The 13,871-nt window shown below is 40.3% G+C and overlaps 1 protein-coding gene across 2 annotated transcripts in view; it reads left to right on the top strand.

Moving 5' to 3' along the window:
• The window catches only part of fmr1 (FMRP translational regulator 1), a 31,311-nt gene continuing 17,440 nt past the window's right edge, over window positions 1-13,871 (top strand). For both annotated transcript variants that reach the window (XM_039813458.1, XM_039813459.1), the window contains exons 1-7: window positions 1-462; window positions 9,429-9,481; window positions 9,582-9,675; window positions 10,940-11,011; window positions 12,222-12,370; window positions 13,122-13,215; window positions 13,451-13,567. In XM_039813458.1, coding sequence (XP_039669392.1) covers window positions 412-462; window positions 9,429-9,481; window positions 9,582-9,675; window positions 10,940-11,011; window positions 12,222-12,370; window positions 13,122-13,215; window positions 13,451-13,567 — 630 coding nt within the window. In that variant the 5' untranslated portion in view covers window positions 1-411. The remainder of the gene's footprint in view (window positions 463-9,428; window positions 9,482-9,581; window positions 9,676-10,939; window positions 11,012-12,221; window positions 12,371-13,121; window positions 13,216-13,450; window positions 13,568-13,871) is intronic.

Below are 13,871 nucleotides of genomic sequence, written 5' to 3'. Positions count from 1 at the left end.
TCAGTAGAGGAAGAACGCGGAGACGTCACATTGGAGAGATGCAACCAACAGTAGCTGCTTCACCACTAATCACACAACATTAACATAACTAGCTAGTACAAGCTAACATAGCCTGCTACATAATTCGCCTGTGAAATATCATACATCCGGAATTGCAAATCTGCAAGAAACAAACGAAATATCCATAAACGGTGGTAAACGGAAATCAACAATAACGGCCGTACACAGTTATCGTGGCTTCTTCTTGCATCCAACTGGCAGGCTATTTTGGCAAGCTAGCCAACGATAGCAAACTCTGCCTTGGCTAGCGTCAGGCTAGCGTCAGGCTAGCCAGCTAGCTAGCTAGCTAGCTACTAACGTCGCTAACGGTAGTAACGTTAAGCTAGCTAGCGAGCTGTAGTGACTTGCGTCATGGATGAACTAGTCGTGGAAGTGAGGGGAACAAGTGGGGCCTTTTATAAGGTAAGTTAATGACTTTTGTTAAGCTTTTCATCTCAGTTGCCTCACCAAGCACACACGTTAGGCTCACTAACGCGAAATTGTCGTTAGCGAAGAGACCTGCTTGTATCTCCGGGCCTCAGTACTTCACGCCAGCCTCCACCGGGACGTAGAAAATCTGTAAACAAAGCTAACGCCAAGATGGTGCTGTAACCTCAATGTTGTTAGCTAGCTAAATGTGTGTTATTGGTGATAATGAGGGTGCTACACCAATGTAATTGTTGTAGTGACAATGTTAACGTAAATGTAATATTATGTTATCTGTAAAGTGATGGAAAGGGGTTGGTTACAGAGGCACAAGTGCCAAAATGAACGTTAACAGCTAACGTTAACTTCATTTAGGATAACGGCAGCAATAAACTGCTTTGCCAATATTTCCCCCAAGTAGGCAGGTAAGTTAGCTTTTCTTTTATTAAGCCTGCTGAGAGTTTGGGGTTAAGAGTCAACAAGTAGCTAACGTTAGGAATACCAGTTATTTAGCTAGAGGGTTAACGTTATGCATTGACTCTTTGACCATATTAACGTATAACGTTACCACGGTTACCACAGACTAAGGAGCTTGTCTTTTGCAAGGCAGGGGCTGACAGTCTTGCTCATGGATCCTTGGGCAGATATTTACATACAGGTTTTGATTCTATGATCAGTGTTGGTCAGTGTGTGAAATAATTATTTGAATCATTTAGGTTAGTAACTAAATCCGTACCACAATGGAAGAAAAAAAAAACAGTTACAAAAGTTTTGCTGCGGGATGAAAACCTTGTATTTCCTGTTTGGGGGATTGTAATCCTTTAAGAATGGTTGACATGGGAGAAACAAGGAGATCAGGCAAATGTTACTAGCAGAGTAAAAGAAGAAAAAAAACACCATCTCTCATCGAATGACTTGAACTGTGATTGATTGCATGTATTGTCACTGTAGAAGCGTTGTTGCTGCCAAACTAATGTAAGGAATATGAATGGAATGAATGTGCAGTACAACCATCCGAAATCATTTTGAGATATGAGTGTTAAGTGGTCCTGCAAGCCATCCTGCCATCCTGTGTTGCACTGTACTGCACTGTAGCAATGTTCATTATGGAACCTCATGCTGCATTTAATGCCAGCCGAATTGTTTGCACTGTATAACGAATTCAAGCACTTCACTAAAGCAAAAATCCTGAATTGGGACATTTATACATATCAGTCCTGTCTGAAAAAAGTATATACTTTTGGATTTCCCTTGGGTTTAAATCAGAGGTGGCACCATCAGCAGTGGATGTACTTTTGTCTCTTATTTGGGTGTGGCACTGGCCAAACGTAGCACTTATGCAAACTGTGATTTCTGGCATACAGTTTTATTATTTGGCAGGTGCTCTTATCAAAATGATAGCAATAAAAGACAATTAGCAAATTTTCAGAAGATTGAAAGGATCTACAAAATGCACTTTTGTTCATCACCACTTAGAATGAAAGGCAGTCTTTGCCAGAGTTGGCCAGGTACTTGGACTCAATTGCCATTTTGTTTTCACTAAATTCGACAGGATTTGAATTTCTGAAAAAAGTCACCGATGTGGGCTGTGATGCGGAGGTGCATTCACAAGCGTTGAGTCATTCTCTGAGTATGTTCATTGAAACGTTAAAGGCTCTCTTAAAATAGTTATAATAGTGACTGTAATATAGTAGACTACATTAGCTAGATGCGTATCTTGGACTATGGTTCATGTCCTAATAAATAGGATATATGTTGGTATGCAGTGTTAATGTAATGTATAAGTCACTCAGTTCCTAAATATGGTAAATCTCCACCATGTACATAGAGCTGTAGGATACAGAGGTGTGTTTCTCTCACTTGGTGAGAAAAGGACTTTGATGCATGGGTCCAGGATGCTAATCCCAGAAGTGGTAAAATTGGTACTTGTTCAGGATTTAATGGACCCCAACATTTTTTTTAATGTTTTTGTTGTTGTAGTAGTGTTTGTTGATGAACTGAAATGGTTTGAACCTAAAAGCAGTTTTTAGGACTATTACTTTTTATGTGACAGAAGCCCCACTAGTATTACCTAGGGGTGGGATATCACCAGAGGCCTCACGATACGATACCATCACAAATTATACTTATGTAACGATACGATATTACGATTTTAAACACGCTGCAATATGCTGTGATATATTGCAATTTATTACCTTTTTTCCAACTTCAAATTTTTCCAAGTTTCAAATTATGTCCCCAAAAGGAAACTTTGTGAACATCTGTTTTTTTTTTTTTAAAGATTATTTTTTGGGGCATTTTCGGCCTTTATTTTTGACAAGACAGATGAAGACGTGAAAGAGGAGAGAGGGGGGGAATGACATGCAGCAAAGGACTGCAGGTCGGAGTCGAACCCGGGCCCCCTCGGTCGAGGAGTAAACCTCTATATATGGGCGCCTGCTCTACCAACTGAGCTATCTGGGCGCCTGTCAACATCTGTTTTATCTGTAAAAAAAAAATGCCTTTCTCTGTTTGTTGATCTCACTTAAATTTTATTGCTGCAAAATGGGATCGTCATGCAGACAAACTGACCAACACATATGTAATAATAGATCGATACTTGGCGTCTTTGTATCGATACAGTATTGCCACGGAAAATATCGTGACACTAATATAGGGGTGTTACAAGACACTCGGCTCATGAGATTGGGTTCACGAGAACGAGACAAGATTTTAACACTATTTTAAAGAAAACCTAAATGATGAAATATGACTGGAAAAATAGTCTTTTATTCAATCAAAAGTCACAAAATGAAAAATGAGCACTGTGAAAGGTTTTGCCACAAACTCAAATGGCTTCTCTCCTGTATAACTAACCTCTTCAGACTAGGGGTGCATGATATATCGACTCAATATCGTTATCGCGATATCACGTTACGCAATATTATATCGAAAGTGTCACAATAAGTATGCAATATTGTGTTTATTTTGTGGAGCGCTGCGTCCTGTCTGTTGGCTGTGTGGCTTAGTTGTGTTTGATTTAGAGCCCGCTTGAAACGCTGTAATGAGCATCACTTCATTGGCCAGTTACCGTGCCACTTGCACATGTTAGTGCACGTCAGCGCACGGGTCCACTATGTGACAAACCCTATGGAGCGTACCACGTGTGTGCATATTCCAACAGAGTGACAGTGTAAGTGAAGAAATGTATAGAGACAACAAAACGGAACGAATCAGAGAAGCGAAAGAAAAGTTGTGTCCTGTTCTGTAGACATGGTCCTTATTTATTTATTTATTTATTTATTTATTCATTCATTCATGTTGGACCAGTCCAATATGACTGTCAGTTGAAGTAAACCTTGTGTTGTAAGAAAACTTGTATAATTTGTTATGAATCTATTTTTTATTTTTGGGCATCTCTGCCTTTATTAGATAGGAAAGCTGAGATATGAGAGGGGGAGAGAGAGGGGGGGAAGACATGAAGGAAAACCATCATAGGACCTTCTGTGTCGAGGATTAAACCTCTGCATATGTGCGCCTGCTCTATCCAATGAGCTAACCGGCCACGTTATGAATCTATTTTGATGTGTTTTCACATAACTTTTGTAATTTTACATATGTTTTAAAAATAACGAAATTAATATCTATATCGCAATATTCATAATCGATTTCGCAATATCACATTTTGTCAATATCGTGCAACCCCACTTCAGACCGCCTCCCAAACCCGTCCCTACAACCTATTAATCAAAAAAATATTCTCTTTAATGTTTTATGTAAAGCACTTTAAATTGCCTTGTTGCTGAAAGGTGCTGTAGACATAAAGTTGCCTTGCCTGTACGACCTCAGTCTGTCCGTCTTGTGCCTGTCAGTCAGTCCACGGGGCAATAGAGAACACCAGTCTGTCTCGGAAGTGTAACATTAACTGCACAGTGATCCCACTATTACATGTATTGCAGCAAACGCTGTCTGCGTGAAGTTTTGAAAAGTGTAACCACACTTGTGTCTGCTTTACCAGCCTTTGTAGTGACTCACTGTGACTTTATGAAACTGCAGAGGCGATGTAACTTTCGCTCTGTGTGCACGCGTGTGTGTGTCGGAGCTGAGCCCCGCTCTCTGTGAAAGATGCAGAGAGCGCTCCTCTGTCCTCTCCTCGGTAGTACCGACGTCATTCTGTAATACTGACAGCTAGTGTTTAAAATAGTTACTGCACTACAAATTCAAAATACTGGAGAGAGTCGTCTCCCCCGCCCTCTCCTCCCCAGACTCGGAAGTTCACGTTGGTTGCCAGGCTGAGACCGCAGCCTCCCCAACAATGTCTCACATAGCCAGACATTACTCCACAGCACAGCGGAGTAGCTAACGTTAGATGCTGGCTATATTGACAGTCATAGAAGCCCATGCTCACGCGGAGCTCTGTACCCAACCCGGCTTAGAATTACGGTAGGAACCGCTAAAAACGCAACAACCTCGCCGTCCTCTCCACCCGACTGAACACACTTTATCATCTTAGAATTACGGCAACAATCGCTAAACACACTAAAAACTCACGGTTCTCTCTTCCCGATTTACAGCCCCGGTTACGGTAATGGCTACTGCCGCTGAACAGGCTACACATTGTAAACAGCCGTGGCCGCTTGCCTGTTCCTCCGGTAACGTTAGCTAGCAGTTAGCAGGGTTAGCATGGCGGTGTTAGCCAGGACCAGTCGGGATCACTTTACTGGCTGTGTCTCAATTGTTTTTGCGAGTAACCATCTCGGGTACTCTTGCTAGCTATATAATCCAATGTGAGTACACGAATGTTGAAATGACATAAAATGTCCATCCCTTGTAGCCGTGATAAATTAGCCTGAAGCTAATGCTTACCTGTTCAGGAGGAAATTAGCCAACTCGGAGTCCTTTTTTTCCATCTTTGAAATACAGTGCTCAGCATAAGTGAATACACCCATGCTATAGTTGACTAAAAAAAGGAATAAAAAATTATCTTTTGGAAATTGATATTAATGCCTTAATTAAAAACAATGTGGAAAAATCCAACCTTTTAAGGACAACAATTTTCTTTGTGAATGAATAATGTATAGTAAATAAATAAATGTTCTTCCTTAAAACACCCCTATGTTAAATTCCCATAGAGGCAGGCTTTTGTTTTTAAGATTATTTTTTGGGGGCTTTTCCCTTTTTATTATGAAGTGACAGCGGATAGACTTGAAAGGGGGCGAGAGCTGGGGGATGACACGCAGCAAAGGGCAGCAGGTTGGATTCGAACCCTCGCCGCTGCAGGACTCAGCCAACATGGGGCGAACGCTCTTACTGGGTGAGCTAGAGGCCGCCCCAGATTTTTATTTTTAAAGGCCAGTTATTTCATTTATCCATGATACTATGCATCCTGATAAAGTTCCCTTCCCTTGGCCTTTGGAATTAAAATAGCCCCACATCATCACATACCCTTCACCATACCTAGAGATTGGCTTGGTTTTATTTCAGTTGGCCTAATAGCTGGTTTGATTTGCATTGAGAGATGATTTTATGGAAAATACCCCATGCCAATCTCTAGGTATGGTGAAGGGTATGTGATGATGTGGGGGCTATTTTAATTCCAAAGGCCAAGGGAACTTTATCAGGATGCATAGTATCCTGGATCCATAAAATAACTGGCCTTTAAAAATAAATATCTCCCTTCCTCTATGTGAATTTAACATAGGGTTGTGTATACTTATGCCCCCTGTATTTTAAGGAAGAACATTTATTTATTTACGATACGTTATTCATTCACAAAGAAAATTGGTCTCCTTAAAGGTTGGATTTTTCCTTTTTTTTTTTTTTAAATTAAGGCATTAAGATCAATTTCCAAAAGATAATTTTGTATTCCTTTTTTTAGTCAACTACAGCATGGGTGTATTCACTTATGCTGAGCACTGTATTTCAAAGATGGAGACAGCTTAGAGCCCAAAAGGACGCCGAGTTGGCTAATTTCCTCCTGAACAGGTAAGCATTAGCTTCAGGCTAATTTATCACGGCTACGAGGGATGGACATTTTATGTAATTTATCTATTGATTGATTAAGATCAATTTCCAAAAGATAATTATATTATTCCTCTTTTTAGTCTACTTCAGCATGGGTGTATTCACTTATGCTGAGCCCTGCACATCTCCAATATTTACCCCAAGGCTTGTTACGTCTCTGGTCACTCAACTGTTAGAAACATGCCGTTTGGTTTAGGTCGGGTAGAATCTATCTCCGTTGATCCTGTTTGTTTATTTGCTGCTTTCATGGCTGTACTAACATAACAGCTGTAGCTCGCTGGGTTTACGTTTTTACAGGTATATCTGTCAACCCGGCCTGGCTGTCAAACTGGGCAGTTGATAACAACACACAGGCCAAAACACAAACAGAAATTTCGTCACGGAACAGAAATTTCAAAAGGAGAAAATACTGGCATTAGCATTGTTGTCAGAAGAGATAGTATTTCAATTTAGCATGTTTCCTTAATATCGGATGATGCATTGGGGTCATTTTTTTGATTTATTACAGTAAATATATTACATATTGGACCTTTTTAAATTGAAACCAAAAAGCCATTCCATTCCTAAACCATCTACCATACCTATTTATAGTTGTTTACATTTCTTTCTTTTTTTATGTTTTCGCAAAATAGTTGGTTTGGTTTGTAAACTCAGAACGTCTTTGAGTTTTGTACAGACATGTCAATGAAGTCATAATGCAATAGGAAATCTTTCCCTGAATCATTGGGGATTCAGAGAATCTCTCCCTTTGGAAGTTTATGCTTCATTTCATCCATTACTTAATGTTAGCTAGCGAGGCTAATGCAATCTAGTCTAGACTCTTTTTCCTCTCTCTTTTCCTTCTAGGCATTGCATGTCCTACTTGCAATGCTTGACACACATGGACACAGGCTGTGTGTACAACCAGAGAGAGAAAGACCCGAACCTGAATCAAGCCCAAAGAGAAGAATTTGGGCTGTTTTTTTGCTAACAGCTTTGGGCTTGGGTCAGGCTTTGGTAGCTGTAACCCTTTTACATTCACGATGCCAGTATAAAGCTGTATTGAAAAAATCGATATGGCATAGCATCGCGATATTTTCGTGGCAAAACTGTATCGATACAAAGATGCCAAGTATCAATCTATTATTATTCTGTATATGTGATGGTTTGTCTGCTTGACAATCGCATTTTGCAAGAATAAAATTGAAGTGAGATGAACAAACAGAGAAATGTATCTTTATATAAAACAGATGTTGACAAAGTTTCCTTTTGGGGACATAATTTGAAATTGGGAAAAAATTGAAGTTGGAAAAAAGGTAATAAATTGCAATATATAGCAGAATATTGCAATCTATCTAATAAAGTGAGACGTATCTGTGTGTGTGTGTGTCCGTGTTTGGGGGACGCAGACGCCACCTGCAGAATGCTTTACAACAGACGCTATATAGCATTAAGTTGCTGTGAGCTGTACCCTACATTGACAACACATAACGTAATCTCGGAGTGCTGAACCGGGCAGACCCAGCAGTTTTCATCAGACTCACCCTGGGTCAGGTTAATTAAGTCTACCGCTGACTTATAACACTAATAACATTACCGTCGCCAAAATACCCCCGCGAATCAAATCCATACTTCACCGTTAACGGTCAAGCCACTAAACCTGTATGGAAATTAGCACCTCTGCTGAAGTGTTAAATTCGTTAACAATCATACGACACGAGTTTTTTTTTTTTTTTTTTTTTTTTTTTTTTTTTTTTTTTTTTCTCTCTCTCTCTCTCTCTCTCTCTCTCTCTCTCTCTCTCTCTCTCTCTCTCTCTCTCTCTCTCTCTCTCTCTCTCTGCGCGCACAAACAAACGAACAGTCCAGTTCTGGCAGTTGATACACACAAACAAACGCAGATCTAGATAGCTCGATGAACGCAGATGTAGATAGCTCTCATAACGGGCCGGGTGGGTAGCGCACTGTTATGAGTCCATGATGCAAATGTCTGATTACTCCACATTTTCATTGTGATATTTTGTGATTACATTCTGAATCTGTCACGTTCTCTGTCAGGTAAATATAGTAGTACAATGTCTTCCTCTGATGTAGACGTAGCCTACGCTGTAAGTCAGTAGTATGCTATAAAGTGGAGTTGCATATTAAGTGGTGTGGGGTCCTTCTGTAAGTAATTTTGGGGTACAATTTGGTTTTGAAGAATTCTACAAGCAGCAATACGATTGGCCCGTTCCAAACAGGCACAATGTCATTGGGCACTGTACTAATATGTTTAAAATCTCAATAATATTATTATATATATATTATATTATATTATAATATTATATATATTATTATACTATTACAGGTATGTCAGGGCGCTTTCACACCTGCTTCCTTTAGTCCAGTTGAATCTCACTAGAGTGCGTTTGCAATCACACAAAAGCGGACCAAGCAAGTGTACCGAAACCTCGTTAGTTTGTGGTGAGAACGTGATCCGACTTTGAACTGCAGAAATGGACAGCTGTCGAGCTGGGCGTCCGTCACTCGCTTCTCCGTGGTCAAACCGGCCGCCGCTAAAGTTGGAGACACAGCAGAGCAAAGTCTCTGTAACCAGAGCAGACGTAGTAACGTCGCTCGCGAAACAATATTGGATTATTTAAATAAATGTGCTGGTTTGACCACAGAGATGCAAGAAATATGCACTGGTCCAGAACACAGGAACGTCTTCCTGTGTTTCCTTACTTGCTCCCCAGACACATCCCCAGACACATCCGACTAATAAGGGGAGTGAACGTTCTTGCATGGTTTTGTAATGAAGCATTTTTTAGTACGCTTGGATTTTTCCAGATGTGAAACAAGACCGAACCAACGAGAAATGGATCCAAGTTTACAAACTCATCAACTGATTCGGACCACAGCAAACAAACTATAGGTGTGAAAACTCCCTCAAACCTTGGTTATTCTAACTAGTGTGACTAACTCTAACTCTGTGATTCTTGTAGGCCTTTGTGAAGGATGTCCACGAAGGATCCGTCACCGTGGCATTTGAAAACAAGTGAGTAATGCGCATACACAACAACATAAAACATACTGTATAATGTAACCTTTTACCAGTGATGAAATTCACGCTTATTGAATGCGTCCCTTTGTCCCAGTTGGCAGCCAGAGCGTCAAATCCCGTTCCAGGATGTTCGTTTTCCTCCCCCAACAGGACTCTGCAAGGAGATAAATGAGAGCGATGAAGTTGAGGTGGGACTGATGATTCAATACTTTCAGAAAATTAATATTACCATCACGTGGTTATCCAGAAAGCAGATCCAGTCTAGTCAGAGTGCAAGAGAAGAAATACAGTAGAATAAAGCTGCTTACACATATAGCCGACGGCCGACCATTGACAGAAAAGCCAGTAGAAATGATCTCCCCGTGTTGGTCCAAAAAGTGCCACAGAACACACCAACAAGACGAGAGGAGACGAAATTTAATACATTTCTATAACAGCAGGTGGCGCTAATCTGTATTGTTGCCCAAGAAATGAAAACTGGCAGCTGATTGAACGAACGCGTCACATGGGTTTGTTTTCTCCGGAAATTCAAAGCCAGACTGTCATGGCGGCCGTTCAGAATACGATCTCATATTGTACTAAAATAGTTCACTGAAACATCTTTCTGAGAACATTTTAAGCGAGAAATAGGCCATGCAGTTCCTGAACCTGTCTTCATTTCAGCTCAACAAAGGTCAGTTTAAAAGATTTTCGTCAGATTTTGAGAGACTCTAGTCACCTCATTCAGCTCGCCATTTCCGGGTGAGTCCCGACGGCCCAGCCGCCGACCGAACATGTTAGGTCGGCCAAAATGAACGCTGACAGCCCCCCAGACTGACGACGGTACGGGACACACCGAACAGATTCGCGTCACTCACCTCGCCAGACTGTCCAACGGCCGAAAATCGGCCTGGTGTGTCAGCACCCTAAAGGTCTGCTGTGTAGGTCAAACAGATTCTAAAGGCTCCTTGTTTTTCTTTTTTTTTGTGATTTTCACGTAAAAATATGTGGTATTGGAAGTAAGCAGTTGATGAACTTCATTCCTGTTTTTTTTTTTTAAGATTCAAAATGAACACCAATAAATTGCTGTATTAGTTTTTGTTAAATTACAAACAAGAAAAAAACTACGTGCTAATGCTGTAATGGTGAAAACAGAACACTTTTGTGTAATTTAATGTTGCCCTTCTTCCAAAAGCATCAGAGAAACTACATGTGTTCACTTCATAATGCTTAAATACGAATAAATCATTCTTTGCTTTGTTTTATGTTTATATAGCCTCAGAAGTCCTCAGTGCTAAAAGTCACCTTTTGAAATGATTGAATAAGAAATGAGCCCACATCAGTTTATCTCTGCATTCAATTTGTGTGTTTGCATTCTCTGTGCCAGCTGCCTTTATTGTAAACATCTCAGGTTTGAGTGGAAAGCTTTGTCAAATTGACTGTGTGTGTGTCTGTGTGTGTGCGTGTTGCCAGGTATATTCCAGGGCTAATGACAAGGAGCCATGTGGATGGTGGCTGGCCAAGGTTCGCATGGTCAAAGGAGAGGTAGGGCTCAGTCTTTCGAAGTCTGGGTTACATTACCATTGTAATGTAGGGCTGGGTATCAAGATACAAGTCGAATCAAAATGGCAGCAAGTAGCATGCGGCATGGCGCGTGATGGCTTGGTTTTGTAATAAACTAGTCAAACAAAGGTTTATTAACTATCTATTGAAAACAGTGACTACAACATGACTACTGAAACTAGAAGATGATACAGATACAGAAGTGTAGCCTTTGACTAGCTTTGTCAATTAAATCTGTTTGGTTTGTCATAAATTTTATGTTTCAGCAGATAAAATACCTGATTAACCTATCGCCATAGCGAGTAGTATAAAGGGACGTAGGTCCGCGTATGGAGGGTGGTTGAGGTGGTGGATGGGTAAAACACAGGACTTTCACCCGGGAGAGCCGGGATCGTGTCCCGCGTGTGGCGATTTTCAGCCGTTTTTTTTTTTTTTTTTTTTTTTAAGCCTTCCCCAATGTTTTTTTCCTAAACCCAACCGTTAATTTGTTTCCTAAGCGTGTTTTTGTCATTATTTTCCGTGTTTTTTGTCGGGGTTTTTTGTGTTACTAAAGCTTTCCCTGTGTTCTTTTCCTAAACCCAACCATTTTTTATTTTTATTTTTTATTTTTTATTTTTTATTTTTTATTTTTTATTTTTATTTTTTACATGGGTGACGTTCTCGCGATAGTACGTCACGTTCTCGTGATAACACGCAACGTGGCGGGTATGTTTACATCTGCTGTATACAGCGTAGACCTACACGTGGATAGCTGAAAATGCGTACAGATAACACGCCATTTGGCTTTAGGAAAGTGGCGTGTATGTGTACGCAAAGTCATGATGCCATGTTGTCCAATCACTCGTTCAAACGTTGATATTTGAATCCTGATCACAACAGTGAGACGCAGGAAGTAAACTCATTCAAATCAACGTCATTCCTCTAGAGTCTGGAGCAGATGTTTTATTTTATCTGATCCACTGTCTTTTTATGCCTCTCTTTCTTTCTGTTTTTTTCTCGGTCTTACCCACCGTTCAATTCCAGAAAGTTTTAACTTTGTTAATAAAAAGTGTTTATATTTTTATTAGTTTATATTTTATTAATTGATTCACAGTTTCTACTCATATTCTTTCTCCAACGTTGATGTCGCACATTCTGCTTTTCAACGTGCAAAATTGGAACTGACATTATCCTTGTCTTTATGTTTCTCTAGTTTTACGTAATAGAGTACGCTGCATGCGACGCTACATTAAATGAGATAGTGACGCTGGAGCGGTTACGGCCGGTCAACCCCAATAAACCAGCCACCAAAACCACCTTCATCAAGATCCGACTGGATGTACCCGAGGATCTCCGACAGATGTAAGTTTGATATGAGCTCTATATGGCCCGTACAGTAAATACACCTCAGGACGTGCAAGCAACCTTTTGGGTTAGATACATTCCCACAGGTTTTGTGCTTAGAAACTGAGCCCTGTATTGACTGTGCAAGTTGAAAGTAAAGCAAATGGAAGAGAAGGAGAGGCAAAAACACCAGAACATTTCAAAGTTTGGCATTTTAAAAGTGATTATGCTTTTGCACTAGTTGCTGGGCCATGGTAGCATTAAATTGCTGTTTTTTTTGTTTGTTTTTTTTAAAGCAAAGACCAGTCGCAAGCTTAGCGCCAAGTGACAGTTGCCTGCACGGCTCAGTACCTTGTCAGGAGGATGCAACTTTGAAACCTGCTGATGTGTAGCTGCATCTGTCAGAGAACCACAGTCTCAGTGTTGTTTGTAAGTGACACAATGTTAATGCCAGTAGACCGCAGCGGTATATGCCACCAATACAACACTCAAGGTGTGAGTCCCATTCCTGTGGGTTTTATTTTATTTACAGGTAAAACCTGCGTGTGTAAAAAATGAAACCCTTATTAGCCTTTAATAAATGGCTGTAGTTGGGCTACATATGCAAATGTTTGTATTAGGCTCTGAAAAGACTAAAAATGTATCATTAGAAGGCTACACACAGTAGCACAGTGTCTCAACTTTGGTTATGTGCGCACGTGCCCCTAAATAGTCAGTAAATATTACTGAATTATTGGCATGAATTATTTGTGTAACTCTGTGTTGACAGGTGCTCCAAGGAATCAGCACACAAAGACTTTAAAAAGGCCGTGGGAGCTTTCAATGTCACCTACGACTCAGAGAAAAAGCAGCTGGTCATTTTGGTTTGTTAAACACATTTTTTGTATTAATTTTTTTTTTTACTTAAGAACGTAAAGGTAAAAGTTGCCATAGCTACTTGCCGCAACGACCATCCAATTTGTTACTTTTCCATTGATATAGTCTGATTGGAGTACCCTGTGTATGATTTCAAACAATATCACATCATTTAGTAGATGACCTCCATCAGTAACATATTCCAAAGCCAGTGTGTTAATTAAGCTTCTTTTGTCCTCGCAGTCTGTGAATGAGGTCACAACAAAGCGGGCCAACATGATGAGCGACATGCACTTCAGGAGCCTCCGCACCAAACTGTCACTCATGCTGAGGAACGAAGAGGCAAACAGACAACTGGAGGTAGACACACACACAAACACACACACACACAAAATGAGGATTACTGACAACTGCAACTTTAAGTGTGTGTGTTCTTGTATGTGTATAATATGATCCTTTTGCAGTTAAAAATGATTATGGGTTTATAAAAGGATTGTCCATCAAGAATCCCTTTAACTCCTACTCAGAGGTTAAATTAATATTTTTCGTCATTGAAGGAATAGTTTTAACAATGACGCAAAAATTTGAAGGCCACCAAACATTTTGACGGATTAGAATACTCTACTTAACTTTGAGTACTTGGAGCCTGTTTGTAACCAGTGAC

The sequence above is a fragment of the Perca fluviatilis genome, chromosome 10, assembly GCF_010015445.1.
Source record: "Perca fluviatilis chromosome 10, GENO_Pfluv_1.0, whole genome shotgun sequence".
Lineage (NCBI taxonomy): Eukaryota > Metazoa > Chordata > Actinopteri > Perciformes > Percidae > Perca > Perca fluviatilis.
Note: the sequence above shows the minus strand (reverse complement) of the source record. Positions and strands in the feature narration are given on the sequence as shown.